Source organism: Rhinolophus ferrumequinum (genome assembly GCF_004115265.2).
Source record: "Rhinolophus ferrumequinum isolate MPI-CBG mRhiFer1 chromosome 5 unlocalized genomic scaffold, mRhiFer1_v1.p scaffold_110_arrow_ctg1, whole genome shotgun sequence".
In the NCBI taxonomy this organism is placed as follows: domain Eukaryota; kingdom Metazoa; phylum Chordata; class Mammalia; order Chiroptera; family Rhinolophidae; genus Rhinolophus; species Rhinolophus ferrumequinum.
This window is the reverse complement of record NW_022680355.1, coordinates 3,035,757-3,057,007: the sequence shown is the minus strand read 5'-3', so window position 1 is coordinate 3,057,007 and position 21,251 is coordinate 3,035,757. Positions and strand designations below refer to the sequence as shown.

General features: G+C 37.1%; 1 protein-coding gene across 1 annotated transcript in view; it reads left to right on the top strand.

Moving 5' to 3' along the window:
- CUBN (cubilin) overlaps positions 1 to 21,251 on the top strand; it is a 237,059-nt gene that overhangs the window by 132,378 nt on the left and 83,430 nt on the right. Inside the window, 11 exon segments of the mRNA XM_033100508.1 lie at positions 32 to 160; positions 1,161 to 1,293; positions 7,747 to 7,781; positions 7,784 to 7,869; positions 7,871 to 7,912; positions 7,914 to 7,953; positions 8,884 to 9,068; positions 11,244 to 11,436; positions 14,042 to 14,239; positions 18,732 to 18,878; positions 21,005 to 21,195. Coding sequence (XP_032956399.1) covers positions 32 to 160; positions 1,161 to 1,293; positions 7,747 to 7,781; positions 7,784 to 7,869; positions 7,871 to 7,912; positions 7,914 to 7,953; positions 8,884 to 9,068; positions 11,244 to 11,436; positions 14,042 to 14,239; positions 18,732 to 18,878; positions 21,005 to 21,195 — 1,379 coding nt within the window.

The window sequence follows — 21,251 nt, the reverse complement described above, 5'->3', positions numbered from 1 at the left end:
CATTCTCCTTGTCATTCTTTTCACTCTTTAGGCCGCTATTGTGGCGCCACCATGCCCCATCCCGTCACTTCCTTCAGCAATGCTCTGACGCTGAGGTTCATCTCTGATTCTAGTGTGAGTTTTGATGGTTTCCGTGCTACCTATGCCGCATCATCCTCAGGTAAGACACGTCAGCAAACGGCACTACCCGATTCAGAGGAATGTGGTCAAAATCCTTGGTTTGATATTTGGGGCTCTTACCTTTAGAGCCAGAAGCTAGTTTCCCGAGATCACCCCTGTGACTAACTGTACACTCTTCCAAATTAGGTTAACATACTTGTAGATTCTAGCAGTAATGAACTGTGAACATCTTATCTATTTGTCCACCCATGGACACTTAGGGTGTTCCCATACCTTGGCTACTGTGACTAAAGCTGCTCACAGGGGAATCTGGAAGTGCGGAGAACTGGTTGGAATGATCTTGGCTGACTTGCTTGTCAATGTGTTGGTGTTCTCCATGACATGTTCATTAAGGCAGCCCTGATAGACAACGTCTGATGACATCTCTTATGGATGGACAACTGCTGTTCTCCAGTCTCCCCTGGCATCGCATTTGGGCTCAGGCAGGATCTGGGTGTTGTCACTGATGGCTAGATGGATGTAGAATGGGGGTAGAAGGGGAACGTGGAGCCACCTAGTACTGGGACTCTTAGCCAGGAAAGTGCTGTTTGTCATCTGGCAGCTTCCTTTTAATTCGTGTTGAAAAGCCTTGCAACACCTAGAAGATTTGCGTGTGTGTTTCAGTGTTCTCCTGAGAGGAAGTGCTGGAATACTGCCTTCTATTGTGGGCCAGGGCTGAACTCATCCTGGTCAGAAATACCAAGTGGGTTGTAGGATTAAAGCCAGTCTTTTATTATCTGAAGTTATAGTTCACAGGGAGAAAAAGGCTTTGAGCAAAGAAACTACAGAGCTTTCTTCTGATCTGCCATATCCTGTAGATTTTATTCTTCAGTTTTCAGAATCTTTTCCTCATTTTACATGGCATGGATTTTTTCTTCTCCGTTGTAATGAGAAATGAAATAGCTCTCCTGTGATATTGCCAACAGGTTCTCTAGTGCTCTTTCTCCTTTATCTCGTTGGACCTTGGCTCTGACACTCACTTTGTGTCTCTTTCCTTCCAGCTTGTGGTGGAAACTTCCACATGACTGAAGGCGTCTTCAACAGCCCTGGCTACCCGGAAGTTTATCCTTCTAACGTGGAATGTGTCTGGAACATTGTCAGTTCCCCTGGCAACCGGCTCCAGCTGTCTTTTATGTAAATCCTTTTTTATGGTGTATTGTTTCAGTGAATCTGCAGGAAGGAAGCACTGTTACTAATAGGATGGATAACTAATAGCATATGTGTCCAAGCAACTGTTAGAGAATACGGTGGGAACTTTAGGAAGTCTGTTTCCAAATTTCCTCTGGTTTAGTCATAGTTTGGGTTATAAATAGCATTAAAATTCTCTTGAGAATAGTTCCAGAGTCCTGCCTGATATTACAGAAGGACATGCCTGAGCATTAATTTGTGTTCATTTTCAGAGAACAGGAATTCTATCGTTTTTTTTAAAAAACAAACAACAAAACAGAAACATTTAGATCCTTCCAGAGAATTCTAGCATTCTTTCTTCTAGCAGAAATCCCATCTCGATATGGCTTCCTGCCTGTATACGGTATCTCCTCCTGCTCCCTTTCCTTCCACTCCTACAAGAAGAATGATTTGGTAACTTTTTTTTGGAACTTAGTGGTTGATTTGTTAAATAACTCTCATCTTCCTCATTGAACTGTGAGACTTTTTGAATATAGTCTATGGGTGTGGAATTAATCATAGGATCCCACCAAGTTCTGAGTGGCCTTTGATTAAATTAAACAACAATAATGTATTTTCTAGAAGTAGGTGGTGAAAAGCACATGGTAAATGAAATGAGACTTTTTAATCATCGGTCGAGAGGTACCTGTGATACGCCACACCCTGGTGATAGATGCTTGACAAATATTGAACGATAAGACTTTGGTATTTAAATTGACATTTTGAATGGAAAGTTATTTATTATACTATATTATATTCAGTTGGGCATTGGTTGGGATTACTAATTCTGCTTTTGAAGAGAATACAGTAAGTTACTTACTGCTGAGAGAGGAGGATTGTTTTGAGGATACTCGGTCTGTTTATTAAAAAAAAAAAAAAAAAAAAAAAAGTCTTGCTCCTTCTCCTTGACTTGCCTTCGGTGCATTAGGAACGGATTGAAAAAGAGAGAACAGCCCTATTTGTGGACCCACATTCAAACATCTCGAGTTGCTTTCTTTCAGTCCATCAATCAGAAAGTGCCTCTTCAGGGTACAAGAGGCACTGTGGTAAAACAAAGACACCCTCTGAGTGCCTGAAAGGCACTGCAAGTTTAAGTTGCTACATCGGAAAGAGGTTTTTATTTTTGTCTGTACTAAAAGCACAAAATTCTGTATGGGAAGAAATATACACACCTATATATGTAATTATATATGTAATATACAGTAACTATGTAATTTTTACCTGATCTATATGTCCTTTATTCAACATATATTTATCAAGCCCCTACTGTGTGCTAGGCACATAGTCAGACTCATGTTACTCCCATGCTAGATGCTTATACATAATAATGAACAACACATGATCATTATCCTCATGGTAAAGTCCCAAGTCCTTCACATGGCTCAGCAGGCCTGCTGATGGCCAAATAAAAGAGCTCCTTTTCTGGCCTTTTCCTCTGGGTCTCTACCACATTCACACTGCTGACCAATCTGACCTTCAGTGGTGGCCAGGCATTGGGCCAGGCACTGGGGATGTTTAAGACCCTTAAGGTCCCATTTCTTGATGGGTTACTAATAAATTAATGCCAAGAAACTATTCATTTACAACCTAAAGAGATACATTTCATCTGGAGCAGATAATCCTATACACATAGGGCCACTGTTGAGATTACAGATGTTAAGTTTAAAATGTATAGCACAAAGCTGATGAATGCCAGATGTTCAATGAAATGTTAAATTCTCTCACTTTACCATTTCTAAAGTATCTTGTATGGCAGTTTGCAGCTAAATTCAATTGGACGACACTGAGCTCGCCTTCTAGAAGGTGGGAGAGAAACACAAACAAACGAGTTCCACCCATTTTACTGTCTAAGGGACACTAAAATCCTAATTTTTGCATAGACAAATCGTAGTGACTCAGCTTTTTCCTTTCTCACCCATAAGAAGTTAATTTTGATTATTTTTATGTTACTTGTTTGTGTTTTATTTTTTAAATAAATTTTATAGAATGCAAGATGTTGCTCTTTATGCAGGTGAAAACGAGAAGGGCTTTATGGCAAGGCCTGCAAGTTCTTTCTGCCCTGATCTAAACTACATCCAGATGGATGCTTATAGACATTCCTCTGGGGTGTGTGAGAAGCATATTAGAGGCATATGGAATACATCAAGTTCTAAAACATGGGGTTTGGATTGTGGACACTGTGGTGAAATTGAGTAGGGAGAAAAACTGGAGAAATTATGGTTGAATCTGCAACAAAAAGGAGGGGGGGAGAAATAAAAACTGAAAAAGAGTTTTTTGGTGAAGGAATTAGCAAAAAAATATATTTTATGCTTGCAGAGTGCTTTTAGAAAGGGATTGATCTTAGTTCAAGGATCAAAACGAGGTAATGAGAAACAGTGATTGTACTATTTTTGTTCCACGTCATATTTTTTACGCACAGATCTTAGCCAAATTGTTTGGAAATGGGAGATTTGTTTCCAAAATGTACTGACCTGAAACAAAGACTTCCAGGAACCATAAGCTTTTTAAAAAGTTGGATTTGATTCTGGTAGCTATCATCCTACCATCATTTTAATCAAATGTCTTTTCTGGCATTTAGCACTGGATCATACCATTCTGGTACTAAAACAGAAAAAAACCTGCTCTTAGTAACCTTCTGGACCAAACTGTGGACCAAACGTTAATATGCGTACTGGCCACCTGAGATCTTGCGAAAATCCACAGTCTAATTCACTTGGTTGATGGAGCCTGGTTCTTCATTTCACACAGGCTCACAGGCTATACTGTGTAGCACACTTTGAGTAGAAGGGTTTTAGAGGTGATTTCATGTAAATCACCCGCTGAGGAAAATGACTTCCCTTTCTCCTTTATTTCTGAGAAGCAGAAGAAAACAATTTTAGCATATTTCACGGTGTTGATACTTTTATGGGCAATAAAACTAGGCCTGAATTTAAATGCCAAACTTGGCAATCATCCTAAAGATGGATGCAGAACAATTCCTTTAACAAAATGATTGTAGGTATACATTTCTTTTTATTATCAAAAATCAAATCATCAAGGAAGACGAAAGACAAATGTATGCTTCATTTAGCCTGATGTGTTATTTCCTGATTTCTTCTGCTACTCAGTTATCAGTCTATAAATAGCTTGCTGCTAGAACTCTTTCCAGAACATAGATCCCGAATATCTGTACTGTAGTAACCCTTGATAGGGTTACTAACCCTTGATAGGATTGTAGTAGCCACTTACTCACTGTTTGTCTGGCTAGACAACTACGGGTGCGAGTGTCTGGCCTGAGAAGCTGGTGGTAGAGCAGAGCTGACCAGTCAGTTTGCCCCAGGGTTCTGGGCAGCAGTGAATGCTCCAAGGTGTGCCCGATACACCGGGCTGTCGTGGGGCTGGAGGTGACCACAGCCCCCAGGCAGTTGTTTCCACCGTAAGCATCTTCATCCATTAGCCGACATAGAGCACACTTACCATCATGTGAAATCTCGCAATTCAGCATATATTGAACATTGGCTGAAAGACACACACAGTCGAGAAGAACATTTTCTATTCTCAAGACATTATTTTCCCCCTTCCCAACAGTTCTTTTCTATAGTCTTACTCGGTCGTTCTTTCTTCTTTTCATCTTGTCCTTCTTTCTCTCAACAAAGACTCCCTCCCATTATTCCTGAAAAAAAGAGTAGCTTGCATTCATGTCTTTACCTTTTTTTTTTAACCATTCAATTACATTTTTCTTTAAAAATTAATTTTAAATAAATAAAATGGCCTAAGACAGTAAAAGTACTCCATTTCCCTTTATGTTCTTGTCACAAAGGTAACCCATATTTTGAATTTTGTGTGTGTCACTTCCACAAATGTTTTCATATTTTACTGTATGTACATACACTATATATAGCATATATACAAACACATATATGGATGGATATATATATATGTGTATATATATTTATACATATATATATATATCCATGCACACACTATATAGTATTGCTTTCTGTTTTACATTTTACATGAATGGAGTCATCCTTTATTTTACTGGAATTACATTGAATTTATAGATCCATTTTGGGAGAATATTTACTGACTCTTCATATTCTTAAACTTGGAATGTCTCCATTTATTTCAGTCTTCTTTTAAGTCCTTCATTAAAACTTCATATTTCTTCCATAAAAGTCTTAGAGATATGTTGCTATATTTATTCCTAGGCATCTTATTTTTTGTTGCTATTGGAAATAACATCCATTTAAAAACTACAGGTGCAACCTGCCCACCTTACCCAAAATAACCCTTCCTTCCTTCCTTTTTTTTTCCACTTAGAGCTTATTACTGCCTCATCATATATCTGTTATCTATTATCTGTCTCTCCTATAATACAGGCCCCCCTACGGGAGAAGCATCATCTGTTTTCTTCGTTGTCTATCCCTGGTCCCCATGACAGTGTGTGGCGGTATAAGAGAGTGTCATATATTTGTTGAATGAATGATGACTAAATTTTTAATTTAGTTTCTAAATTTTTGTTTGCTGGTATAAGGAAACCCTATTAATTATTGTATGTTATCTTACCCAATAACCATTCTATTATTTAGAATGATAGAATTTTGTGTCTTTCTTGTTTACTCCTGTATCGTCAGTGCCTAGAAGTGGGGGGCTTGACATATTAAGGTGCTCAGTAAATATCTAAAACTGAATGTGCTCTTTTGAATTACAATTTATAGCTCTTCTTTTCCAATCCTTACAACCTTTTCCCCCTTTTCTTTGTCTTACTGCCCTGGGAAACCCTTCAGTAGAATGTGGAACAAAGTAATGAGATCAGCCTTCCTTGTGCTGTTAATGATTTAAAGAAAGTGTTCTAAAATTTTTACATCTATTTGCTATAGGGTTGGGTAGGCATTTCTCATCCATTTAAGAAAATTTTGTTTTATTCCTAATTTTCTAAGTGTTTTTATGATGAATGGATGTCGAGTTTTATCAAACGCTTTTCTGCTCTTTTCACTGATTCCACCTTAATATATTTTTGCATCTATTTTTCTCTCTTAATCTGTGTGTGTGTGTGTGTGTGTGTGTGTGTGTTGAATTGTTCTAATAGATCCTCTAATCTTAAACCATTGTGAGTTTAATTTGGTTGAGATTTACATGCTTTATAAACTGATGGATTCATTTTGCTAACATTTTATGTAACATTTTTCATTTATATTGTTAAGTGAGATTGACCTAAACTTTTTCTTGTTTTGACCTTCTTTGACTCATTTTACTCTCAAGGTTATACTAACCTCATTAAATGAGTTGGATTCTGTCCCCTCTTTTGTATTCTTTGTTACAGTCTGCATAAGATCGAGTTGAAGTATTGATTTATTGAAGCTGTGGATTAGGCTGTATTGGCTCCATATTTGTAGCTTTTTCTCTGGACTTTCTTTTCTATGTCATTCATCTGTCTATCCTTACACCAATGCCATACTATCTCAATTATATCCAAGTTTTTAAAGCATCAAAACCAAGTTTTAAAAGCATTCATTTAGCACCTGTGTCACAAACACTTTATATATGTTACCAATGACCATTATATGACATAGATATTATTTCCCACCCTCCATTCCCCCATGTCATCATAATTGCAAAATATAAAACAAGAAGAATAGGATATGCTTGAACACCAGCATATTTTTCTACCTTAATTCCAGAAATTAAGTGCGCGTGCCTTTGATTGGCATTTAAGTTCTGCCAAAATTAGGCCAACCTACTGCCCCAGCTATGTCTTTCAATCTTTTCTTAAAAGTACTCAAAGTTCCAACCAAACTAGACCTCTCACAGATTTCTAAATATACCCCACATTTTTCTGCATATATGCTTTTACTGACATGCATTCTCTGTCCACCATTTCTGCACCTAAATTCAGCTGATATTTATATTACCATCTCAAAAAAAAAAATCTCTCCTTCAAGCTATTACTGAGCCCCACAATCAAATGTGACACTTCTGCCTCTCAATTCTTACACAACTTTGTAGCTCTGATGGCACTTAGGATATTCTGCTTCCTAATATTTTTTCTTGACCAATTCCGCCCCCCCCAGAAACAAAACTCCTTGAAGTCAGTGTATTAATTTTCTTTGTATCTCTTGACTAGGTATTTAGTGAAAGAAATTGGGTTTTTTTTTTTTGTATTTACTGTTTACTGTTTATCTCTCTCTCTCTTTTATTAATTTTAGGTATACAAAACAATGTAATAGTTAGACATTTACACCCCTCACAAGGTGATAATCCCCTCCCCCAGTTGAAAGAAATTTTTTCAGTTAGTTGAAAATATTGTGATTAAAGGTAAAGAACATTAAACAAAGTAAACAGGTTAACCCAACAGGTGATGTGGTTCAGGATAATCCCCAAATTTATTCAATTTGTACCCCCCCTAAAATTTTCTTTTTCTTTTCTGTTCCAAATCAGAAACTTCCAATTGGAGGAGTCTCAGGACTGTAGCAGAGATTTGTAGAGATCCGGGAAGGAAACGCTACTGGTCACTTGGTGGGACGATACTGTGGAAATGTCCTCCCCGTCAATTATTCATCCAATTGTTGGGCATAGCCTGTGGATTAGATTTGTCTCAGATGGCCTCCAGCAGTGGCACAGGCTTCCAGGCCACATTTACTAACGGTAAGTTGGTTCTGTTTCACTGATGGCTTCCAGAATGAGTCCTACAAACTAGAAAGGATAACACTCCTTTCAGGAAATGCACTAAGAACAATCCTGAACTCTACACTATTCTCCTATATTTATTGTCTTTGTGGAATTACTTCATTATATAATATATTAGAAAAAGTATATATGAATGGCTCATTAAGAGCCAGCGAGAACCCTCAAGGATTCTAATATTTTTCTTTAGCTTTAGTTCTACCTAATTGTTAAGTATTTTTTGTGATATTGTGTTAAGGAGTCAGTCTTGAAGGTATTATAGTTCAGGTTTGGTATATTTATAGAAATGTCTTTCATTTGATTACATAAACCTCTATATTCTTCACATTTAAAACCTTTAGTGTTACTTTGGATTGGTTTAAGTGCTCAGATGCCATTAGAAGAAATACAGGGTATTTATTTTCCTAATTACATAAAATGTTAAGTATTATTTTCTAACTCAACTTTTTCATAATTAGCTACTGTATATGTGGTTCCCAAATGTTAGTTTCTCTTGTTCAATTTTTAAAAGCATGTTTTATTCTTTTGTAAGACAAATTAAAACAGGTAAACCAAAATTGAAGAATGGGGCTGGAAACACCACCCCTTCCCATGGCTGCAAGTCCCCTGGGAACTGGGAACCAACCCGTTTTCAAATGGGAAGTTTCCTCTCCTTTCACATCATGCAACCTTTTAAGGAGATGAAGTTCCATTCACAAAATTCACCCTCTCCATGAATAACAGATAACACAGAGACCAAAAGGGAAGCAGTATTTTCTTTCAGTGTTCAGAAAAGAAATCATAGTCAATTAGAGGTCCATCCTTTCAACACCCCTTGCCTTTTGTTTCTCTTCGTTTGATTAGAGAGCTGTTTTAAGTAGTTCTGATTTACTGCTCTGTTTTTCCTCCTAGTCTTTGGCAATGATAATATTGTGGGAACTCATGGGAAAATTGCCTCTCCCTTATGGCCTGGAAATTACCCCCACAACTCTGATTACCAGTGGATAGTGAATGTGAATGCCTCTCAAGTTGTCCATGGTAGAATCCTGGAGCTAGACATTGAATCGGCAGAAGACTGCTATTATGACAAATTAAGGGTGAGTTCCCAAGCGCAATGTTTATAACTTTTGGTGAATTGCTATTGGCAAAAATAAATCCAAGTTAATGTCTGTTCAAGCATAGCAAATCATATGGGATGGTCTGCTTTAAATCATGATACCCTCTAGATTACTTATAATCTTGAATTACAAAGGTAATTCTGGTATTATATTTATTTGTATTGAAGATTTTGTTTGTTTGTTTGCTTTTTAGCATTATTATAATTTGCCCCTTGGGCTTTATTTAGGCATATATGTATATCTTAATTATTCATCCTATCTTATATCCCATTATGAGGCTTATTCTTATTTTAGGATATTAAAATTCAAAGGATCCTTTTAACATAAATAAAAATAGAAAATTTGTGGTGATCGTTGCCATCCAGACATTGATCACCGTATCCTTTCCAGAAACCACGATCAGATTCTTTGTCTTCTCAGTTTTACTGAGATATATTTGACAAATAAATATGGTATATGTTGAAGATGTACAACTTGGTGTTTTGATATACATATACACTGTGAAATAATCACCATAATCTAGCTAATTAACATATCATCATCTCACCTGGTTATTATTACTATTATTGTGTGTGTGTGTGTGCGCGTTACGTGTGTGTATTTGGTGTGGTGAAAATACTGAGATCTACCTTTTTAGTAAATTTAAAGTATATAATACAGTATTGTTAGCAAACAAATCATATTGCTGTACAGAGATCTCCAGAATTACTCATCTTGCATAACTGAAACTTTGCACCCTTTGATGGTGATCTCTCTCTTTCCCTGTCTCCTCATCCTCTGGCGAACACCATTCTACTCTCTGCTTCTGTGCGTCTGACTATTTTGCAATCAGATTCTTGAAGGCCATGGTTTCATCTCATTCATCTTGTGTTCACATTGCCTCGCCTAGAACTCAGTGCTTGACAGGTGCTCAGCATGTGTGAAATAGTTATTACATAATTTGAAAAAGAACTTACATAGTAGCTTTGGTAGAGAAATTTATAATAATAATTATAATGAATTTGCTCCAAATTATTTAGAAGATCGAGGGAAGAATGGGAAATGTGGTTGTGTGGCATCCATCTACATGTGCAGAAAACAAAAAGGTGCTCTATGCTATGTGTTTGGGAACTATCATGAAATATATTTCTAAATAGGTAATTTAATATTTTAAACCAAGTGCAAAAGGCTGAGTGCTTTGAAGGTGTTGCAAGCTATGATTCTTTTTTTAAATTATTATTATTAGTTTCAGATGTACAAAACAATGTAATAGTTAGACATTTACACCCCTCACAAAGTGATAGCCTCCCTCCCCCAATCTGCTACCCCTCTGATATTGTATATAGCTGTTACAGTTCCATTGACTGTATTCCCTGTGCTATACTCCATGTCCCGTGACCACACACACACGCGCGTGCACACACACACACACACAACATTGTACCATCAGCATGTCTTATGCATACAGATACTTAATTTAATTCAATGAATATTTGAGGATTTATTCAATGAATATTGAGGATTTATATGTATTTATAGTTGATAATATTTATAATTACAGTTGACATTCAGTATTATTCAGTTTCAAGTGTACAGCGCAGTGATCAGGCATCTACCTCGTCCATGAAGTGGTCTCCCTAATAAGCCAAGTGCCCATCTGACCCCCTACAAAATCTTTACAACATTATTGATTATGTCAAGCTATGATCCTTTTGTTGTCATTAATTCTGCTGCTTCTTTAGGATACCTCCTTTAGGATAGTCTCCTTTAGGATACCTTTCTCTCATTAAACCTTTCCTCTTTCTTGTTTTTTCCCTTTCTTCCTAATTCCTCCCTTTGAAGCCCCAAAGCACATTCAATATGTTCTGTGTGTGCAAGTATCCTGGTTCCCACTTTTCCACCCCCAAATTTTATTATAAATCATAATGTGTTTATTAATGTAATTCTACAGCAAAGCTATAAATAATTTTAAACACATTAAATTATTGCAATCATATTATATATTTAATGACAATTTTTATTTTACACTGATATATAAGGTTTGCTCATTTAGTATTCTTTTCCATTATGATAACATTATAATAGCATACTGCATCCTTTTAGTTTTTCTTAACAAAGAAAAAATAGAGATAATTGCCTCAATTCATTGCTCTATTATCTGTTTTTTACATGCAGATTTATGATGGGCTTGGAATTCATTCCCGTCTGATTGGAACTTACTGTGGTACCCAGATTGAATCTTTTAGCTCCACTAGAAATTCTTTGACATTTCGGTTTTCTTCTGACTATTCAGTCTCAGGGAAAGGATTCCTTCTGGAGTGGTTTGCAATGAATGCCTCTGTTGGACCTTTACCTACCATTGCTCCAGGTGTGTTTGATAAAAAATGAAATTCTTTTTAGGGGCTGATATGTGTAGGTCAATATTTCAAAGGGTCCTATCATAATAGGGACCAAATACACAAATGAGTAAGAAGAAGTACAGCCCCAAAACCTTCCTCCATATATTCAGGTGTTCTTTTAATTTCATAAATATATAAAAACTATATGTTTGTTTCATTAAAAATGCTAGATTCCCATTACATTTTTCATATTAATATCCATAAGGTATTCTACTTACAATTTCTAGAGATCACCTTAAAGATCTCTAAAAATTTGATTTGCAAATGCACACGCACACACACACACACACACACACACACACGGATCCATTAATAGAAGTAACTATTTTCCCCTCTATGTTTCATTTTAAATTTGCCTTCAGAAATGCTCTCCTTTCTCCTTAGCTGGTTGTAAATCTTCATGTTTCAAGGTAAATTTGGGCTAAATTTTAAGCTTTTTTTAAAAATTATTTTTAAGACATCCTTAGTTCTCTCACTAAGCAGTGTTTTGGGGAGATTGTGCTTTTCCTTGAAATTTTGTTTAAGCAATTTTGAAAAGCTTTTATGGATTTGAGGGCTGACATAGAAGAAATTCAGCAGATATTTCTTGGAGGATAGTTTTTATTCTTGAGATATTTGATTGGGACACATTATCATAAGATCTCATTGAAGAATATTCAAACTGTGAACTTGTTCTGGGAGAAAACAGACCCTAAAAGATTAGAGTCTATTTGCTTTTAACTTCTTGGTAATTTGTATCAGCAGAGATCACTGATGTAGGTATAATTCATGCTTATTTTTATTTAATGCCGCTTAGTATTCTTTTCTGAGATGTTATTTTCACCTCCGCTATAAAGTACTTTCATAACATTGAGTATGAATCTCTGCCTTAAAATATTAATCTATTTATCTAAGAGCAAAGAGCCATCAGCAAGATTATCAAATATAATTTAGAGCGCTCCGTTTAATCTGTATAGCTCTTGTAAATAAACTAAAATTAAGCTTTTCTTATATCCACAAATCTCAAAATAGAGAAGGAATCACTCATGCAAAACATATCAGCAAATATGATTTAATATTCAAAAAATAACAAGTGCTCTTCTCATTCATGTACTGTATAACTATATGATGTAAGTGAATGAGTAAATATAATATCATAAATCTCATTTTTCTTAGCCAAGAGCAAGGAAAGGATAAAATAAGAGGGTGAGAGAATTTTACAATTTACCTGTTATCTAGAGAGTATAAAGGATTATATCACGGTGACATAACATTCTGAAAGTTTCATTAAAATAAAAGAAAAGCTTAATATTTTCAAATGTGTTAATATATTGAACATTGTGCCATCAGCATGTCTTATGCATACAGATACTTAATTTAATTCAATTAATATTTATTAAGGATTTATTATAGATAGACTGAGGTAAGTGTGCACTGACTAAGAAAAGAAACCAAAATATACCCTCTACTCTCTAGGAACTTAAAAGTAACTTTAGAAAACACTTTAGCCATTCCTCAAAAATTGAACCACAGTGTTACCATATGATCTGGCAGTTCCACTTCTAGTTATATCCCTACGAGAATTGAAAATGTACGTCCACACAAGAATTTATACATGGATGTTTGCAAAAACATTATTCCTAATAGTGTAAAAGGGGAAAACACGCTAAATGTGAAACAGCTGGTGAATGGAAGAGCTAAATGTGGTATATTCACATAGTGGAATACTATTCAGCCTTAAACTAGAGGAAGTACTGAGGCAGGCTAGAATACTGATGACCCCTAAACATTATGCTAAGTGACTGAAGCCAGTCACAAAAGGCCACACGTAATGTATGATTATATTTATAGGAAATGTCCTGAATGGGCAAATCCATAGAGATAGAAAGTAGATTATTGATTTGCGTAGACTAGTGGAGTGCAAAATAGAGAATCAGTGATAATGGGTATGGAGTTTCATTTTGGAGTGGTGGAAATGTTCTAAAATCAGACAGCAGTGATGGTGGCAGAACTTTGTGAATATACTGAAAACGACTGAAGTATACACTTGAAAAGGGTAAATTTTATAGTGTGTGAATAACAGCTCAATAAAGCTGTGATTTAAAAAAAAAACGAAAATTAATGAAAGACCCTTGTTATTATTATAAGCTCATGTGCTTTTTTGAATATTTAAGTTTACAAAATTGAACATTATTTCAAAATTGCCTCGACATAAATTATGGGATGAATAGCTCTACTAAAAAAGGTAAAGATTAAAGTACGTAAGAAACATGAACATAGTTCTACATAGGTAATAATAATAATAATAATGTCTTCTACATGGACTTACTTCATCTTAGCAAACAGTAGGCACTCATTAGTGAATGGGTTGTGTGGCAAAATGATGGTGAGAAAAGTAGAATACGATGTGTTTTTCTTCGCAAAAATTATGTTCATCACAGCTGTCTGAATCAGTGGGTTCAAAATATGTATAGATTCCTACGAGAAAATTGTTTATTGGTGGTTTTGCTTCATCACAGGACTGGCACTTTAAAAAGAGAGTGCTAGTTTCTTTGCGTCAGAGGTATGTCAGAGGTATTGCTTTGCATTGTGCAGGTGCGTGCGGTGGGTTCCTGAGGACGGGAGAGGCGCCACTCTTCCTTTTCTCTCCCGGCTGGCCCGACAGCTATGGTAACAGGGCTGACTGTATGTGGCTTATCCAGGCTCCTGATTCCACGGTGGAACTCAACATCCTCTCCATGGACATCGAAGCTCACAGGACATGCAACTATGATAAACTTGTGATACGAGATGGTGAGAAACATTCGAAAACAAACAAAATAAGTTTCCACCCTGGCCCATATTTAGTGACTTTCCATTATAATCATGCTTGTTGACTGCCTTCATCCATTTTGCATGGAATTTCAGTGATCCCGGTCAATGCAAGCGTCACACACTAGGATTGGCTACCATTTCTGAAGAACATGAGGAAACTATGAAACTGCCTGTAGCAAAATCAACCACATACTATGTCAGGGACAGCATTTAATTCCTAGGAGGAAACACTACTATTGACGGAAGTAGGAGATAATAGTCTTGAGTTTTCACATGGTGCTACTTTCTTATTGAAAGGCTTTGGAAATAAATCTTGATATTTTATACCGATGACTTTAAGATTCAAGGGTAGAATAGTATTTATAATTGCAACACATTCACTTCCCTTTGTCTACTCTCTGGGTAGATGGGAAGAATGACGGGCTGATATTTTTTTCATATTTTCCTCTATACATAGGTGTGGTATTGCTATGCATTGAGTGATTGACATGAATAATGCTAATAGTCAACACATACAAAATTGTGCTTCACAGTTTACATGGGCCCGAGACGAATAGGGAGGCCCTGTCCTCGGACTAGAGTTTCTCCCAATGTGGTCCCCAGGCCAGCCACATCCACGAGGCCTGGGAATGTGTTACTATAGAAATGCTAATTGTCAGCCCCAGCCCAGACCTAAACTAGAAATTCTCAGGATGGGTCCCAGATCGGCGACTTAAAAAGGCCTCCAGGCGGGGCCAAGATTAAGGCAAGATCGGGCAAGAGTAAGAACCTATCTTCATTTAAAATTTTAGTATTTTGTTCATTTGACATTTAATTCAATTTTTAAAATATTGCTCTAAGATGTTATTTATCTTGATTTCTGTGGTCTTGGGCACTCCGTAGATTTTTCTCCCCTGATGTGAGGTGCTTTACTTGCCTTTCTAGTCCTGGCCTCCAGGTGACACCGATGGTCTCTAACGTTTGAGAACTAGTCCTGTCCATCACAAATATTGCAACCTCAAATGCCTGCCTAGACAACAGGTGACATAACTAGTGAAGTGTCAAACTGGAGAACACAATTAAAGGGACAGCTGTTAGGAATGCGGGTTCAGTACTACAGACATTATTTTTCAAAAGATGTGAGAAATAAAGAATTTTCTATACATTTCCCAATTGTTAAAATTTGACAATTAATGAAAAACATTTCAGAGCAATTTTGGGGACCAAACAAGCATGTGTTTGCTTTCGGCCCACAGATTGCTATTGTGCAAGCTCTTGGTTCCCTTATCCCCTCAACCCTAGACCCACGCAAAGTACAGTGAGAAAAATCAAATTGCAGAGTTGCTTTATTTTCTATGGGTGGAGCTGGACCCCAAGGAAAGACTCAAATCAATCATACAGACATGCTGAGATGATAAACCATAACTTCCTCCCCTTTTCCTATCAACAGTCGGCTAGCATATTGCCCAGAGAAACTATTATCTTTCTTTACGTCAGGGCATTTCTGTGGATATTAAAATTTTTACATTTATCAAGCAATAAAATTCATGTGTCCTCAAACACATATTCTAAGCATTCAGAACCCAGTAGAAACTTTAAAAGTATCGTCAGTAAGTAACTGCGTCCATAAGTAAATGACCATTATTTTTTTTAAATCACTTTTATTGAGTTGCTTTTTGTTCTACCAATAACTTTTCTTAGAAGCCGCAAACCTAGTAGGCTGTCCTTTTCTTCTTCTGTGTGACCTCGTACAAGTTACTAAATGGCTCCAAGTCTGTCTTATTGTCTGTGAAAGAGAGACAAAAATCTACCTCCTGGGGTTGTTGTGGGGATCAGGGAAAGGAATGAATGCAAAATTCTCTATTTGATAGACAGAGAATTTGGAATAGTTTAGATTTCAATTGACTTTGGTAGAGATAATTCTAAAACGTGTTAGCATATGCTCTTCATAGAATGAAGGTATTCTTGCTGAGAAATAGACTGCTTGAAAGAGCTCAGCAAATTAAAGTATATGCCAAAGCAATGACAAAATTTCAAATTGGTTGTATGACCTATCTATATAGATTCCTTTATTCACTAATGATGTGAGTAGATGCCCAATAGGTTCATTCTTTCCTAATTTGCTTATTTACTCATTCAAGAAATAGTTATTGAGTGTCTACTCTGTATTAGTTGTTGGGTATTGTTTTCATTTGCACAGTGGTAATATATTTTTAGAATTAAATTTTAAAGTCTCACTTCAATTATTTGTTCTTGTCCACTTTTTTTTTTTTTTTGCTTCGGAGTAGCAGGGTCATATGAAATTCTGAAACAAATATCTGGAGCCAATGGGCCAGTAGCAATGATACATGGCCAGTCATCACACCCTCTTGGCCCTGGGGTAGCTGTGGACATTCCTGGGCCACGCCAGAAAGGGCCCTGTGGCTTTGTTGGGAGAGTCAAATCACTCTTCCACCTGTTTCTTAATTTGGCAGAATTGTCATTTTGCAAAATTGAGTCTTCTCTAGACCATGCACTAACAAATTTTGTATACCAAAGATTTCCACAAACTGAGGTTCTATGAAACTACATTGGGCCTGAAAAAAAAAAAGTTAAGAAAGAAAGGGAGGATAGAAGGAAGGAGAAAGAAAAAGAAAAGAGAAAGAATATATAAAAAAAAATCAATAATTCTTTTATTCCTAGATCTGACTTTACTATCTTAAGGAAATCATTTAATAGCATAGTTTGGACAGCTGGAGATAATTGTCCAAGGTTTCAAATCCTTGTTGATTTCTATGCTCTATGCTCATAGGCAAATTAAATATCCCCTCTAAGACTGTTTCCTGTCTACAAAATGGGGATAATAGTAATACCTGACTAATGGTGTTATTGTGAAGATAGAATCAGGTATTACATGTAAAGCACCCCAATTGGTAATAGTAATTGCTCAATAAATGTCAGCTACTACTTGCTAATCTTGGGGCCCCAACTTCCACATCTCTAAAATGTGGATGTTGAACTAATGAGAGAAACATCAAATCCCCTTCTAATCCTAGTCCTTTACTGCTCTTTGATTTGTCCTCTTTAAAGGCTGGTTTCACTCCTGCTGCACTCCATACGTGGAGGTTGTGGAAAGTTCTAGAAATACTATAATATTTATTTTGGTTACTGGGAAAGGAGCAAACTATCTTGTGGTTATTGGGTTATCTACCAATCGGTTAGTTATTTGATAAGTAATTATTTAAAGATAAGCATTGTTTCATTAGTCTGGGTGAAGTTTAGAAAAGAAACCAAAATCAGTAAACCCATCCCAGTCTCACTGGGAGATAAAATATACATATATGAACCAAATAACAACACCTAATAACTTCAGCATCTAGAGAGACAGATGAATAGAGAATAAGTCAACAAAAACAATTTGGGGGGAAGTGTGTAGCAAAATAGCATATCGAAGATAAATGCAAAAGGAGTTAGAGATAAAATTTTGAATTATAAAAAATACAAAAGTTTCCAGAGGCCAGAAGCCCTCCAAAGAAAGCCTTTTCAAGCATTTGTTGTATTTGTAGCTATGCTATTACATGTGTAATTACAGGAAATAATTTTTTTTCTAAAGTAGTTAATAATGAATGAGTTTTAGGTGGTAATCAATGTCAAAAAGGATTCAGTTTGCTGCTTGTGTGAAAAGACAAATTTCCTCATGTCTCATATTCTTTTTTTTTTTCCTTAGCTTGAAATTCATTACTTCTCCACCTTATGGAAAAAACAATGTGTTTTTCCAGCCAGGGAATCCAATCTGTTATAATCTCCTTTGATCCCTTCTAGCTTTGACTGGCACAGTTGCTTTGACTGAAACTTATATCCAAGAGGAACTAAAGGAAAAAGGGCTGTGAGGTGACCCCGCCCTCCTTGGTGTCTCTGGGAGAGCATACTTGCTAAGTCTATTTTTCTCATTTTCCACACATGGACATCAATGTGTCCTTTTAACAGCAAAACAAGCAAACAACAACAAACGAACGAAGGGTAAAAACAAGAAAAAGACCTTTGGAGCCAAAGGCACACACCTTGGCAAATGACCTTATAACATTAGTATAGGATGTGAGGCTGAAGAACCAACCTTTGTTCTCTGATAGATACTCGACCTTCAGCAATGAGAATAATTTAGCTCGGTGTCTAATGCACACATCAGTACTGGTCACACACAACCCCAGGTGCTCTGATTCTGAGTTTTAGTGCCAGGAACAACTCTGGGCCAGTTTTCAGAAAGACAGTGGGGACTGTCAAAGAAGTCTTTATCCGAAAGCCTAAAGAAAAAGGCAGGCAGCACCGTTACAAACTAGAACCAGAATGATGTATCCCCTAGAGTGTCCTTGTCTGTGAGAATTCCCATTACGTCCTAGGGATGGTTTTGAGAATAATGTGTGAGCCGCTTTGGCTGGGTTGCAAATGGTCGGTGGTGGCAGACATTCTGAAGACGTCGTATTTTCACACTGATATTTCCATTCTTTGGTCCTAGGAGACAATAACTTGGCCCAGCAGCTAGCAGTTCTCTGTGGCAGAGAGATCCCTGGACCCATCCGTTCTACTGGAGAGTACATGTTCATCCATTTCACCTCGGACTTCAGCATAACCAGAGCGGGCTTTAACGCATCCTTTCACAAGAGTAATATGTTCTATGAGTTTGTTTTAATTCATTTAGTCTCATCCCATGTCATCTCACCTAGCTCTTGCTCTCTCCCATTTTATATAAGCAACATACTCTGCTCATTTTCTCTTGCCAGGACACAGGTTTATTATAAGTTAGAACACACGGGTGTCTGCTCAGCCTCTGGGTGGCTATCTTGAGGTCAGGTACTGAGTCCTGATCCAAAAAAACCGTGGCCAAGTTGTTAAAAGAATCCCCTGCCTGCAGCTCTCTGGGTGGGGTCTCTTCCCTCCACAGTAGGCACAAGAGTACAATCTTGCAATTTTTCAGCCTAGCTGCGGGCTGGAACCAGGAGACAGCCCAAGGCCATAATGTGTCAAAGGAGCCATAAGTCAGAGTTATCATCAGTCTTAGAAACACGGAAGTATTTCTCCATCAGTCAAAGTAATAGCGGAAGATGTCTTCATAAATCCCTTGGTTGAAATAATTCGTTTGAAGGGTGGCAGGAAGAGTTTGTTGCTCTTGAAAGATGAATTTGATGAGTTAGGGGATGTGCACGATATACGACAGGCTGTCAGGTGTAGTATGACTGAGACTTTCAAAACGACAAAATGTGAGGTCCAACAATAACTTTAAATCCAAATTAAATTTCAAAAAGTAGTCCGTGGGATATGGAATATCAAAAGACTCTCATGTTTTTAACTGAAAGACGTACTTTTAAAGTCGATTATCAATCTAGACATTAAAAATTAATAATTTCTCCTCTGTTTTGTACGCCTTTTATAGAGTAGGGAGCAACTGAAGATAAATCGTCTTCCTCACACTCAGGAGAGGCAGGCTGCATGGTGGTTTAAGAAAATGGGCTTTGGAATTAGACAGACCTAAGATAAATTTCCACCTCTGCAATTTGACTAGCTGTGTGAACTCTCTCCACTCTCTCTGATGAGCTATTCAATCCCTGACAGCTGGCGAATGAATGGCTGCTCCGTCCATAATCTTTCCTCTGTTCCCAACCTCTCACTCTCTCTCATGTTTCTCATGTAAGTATGTATGACAACTCAGGACATATAAAGTTACCATGTGGAAAACTGAACGCTTGACTCCCCCCATTTCCCACGACTCACCTCCAAACTTTCTCATGCCACATTCTTCCCAATTTTAGTAAGTGGAAAGTACATTCTTCTTGTTATTTAAGCCAAAAGGCTTGGCGTCATTCTTGATTCTTCTTTTCTCCATAAATCCTAATCATCAACAAATCAAAATGGTTCTACCCTCATGATATATTTAGATTCCAACCACTTCTCACCATTTCTTCCTTGCTTTCTTAGTCCAGGCATCTATCATCTCTCTGATGGACTCAAGAAATCATCCCTTTATTGGGCACCCTGCTTCTGCTTTCCCCTGCTTTCCCCCACTCCCTCTTATAGTCTGTTGCAGACAGAGTGATTCTTTTAAAATTTAAGTCAGATCATACCATCCTGATGCTCAAAACCCTTCAATGTCTTCCTCTTCTTATTAAAAATAAGTGCTTTCAGTTTCCTGCATCACCTACCTTTTGGATCTCTCATTCTGTTTCATCCATTCTGACTTTCATGACGTACCACTAACACATCGAGGTTTTCACCAGCTGTTGACTGGCCTGGAATGCTTTTCTCTCACAAAGCCTTGTGGCTCGACGGCTCGTTTTATTCAGGTTCTGCTCAGCTATTACCCAACAGCGTGGCCTTTTCTAACTTCCTCAGACAATACCGTACCATTACCCCTCTCCTCATACATTTTACTTTGTAGAAATTATCACCATCTCATCTATTATATATGTGTTTATTGTATGCGTATGTCTTATTCATCTATAAAGTAGGCTTTGTGAAAGTAAGTAATCTGTCTCTATTGCTTCCTTGTTTATCCCAGTCTTAGCAACAACAACAAAATGAGTCCTCAATAGAGTGTGCTCAATAAATTCTTGTTGTGCTAATCATTTCCCACACTTTGATCCCAGTTAGTTGCAGACTACTTTTCTCTTGCCTGACTTTGAAAATCCTCTAGAAAAACAGGAAAGCTTAAATATCTAATTGTCAATGCTATTTAAAGACTTTCTTTATTTTTTCAATGAAAAAATTAAATTTTCTTTGTTTCTTCTTGGGAAGGTTGTGGTGGATATCTGCATGCAGACAGAGGGATAATCACGTCACCCAACTATCCAGAGACCTACCCTTCCAACCTCAACTGCTCTTGGCACGTCCTGGTTCAGAGAGGTCTGACCATTGCCGTCCATTTTGAACAGCCCTTCCAGATTCCAAACAGTGACTCTTCTTGTAACCAGGGTGATTACTTGGTGGTAGGTCTTGTTTGCTCCTTTTTCTAATTGTTTTCTCTGCAGACTTCATTCAGAAA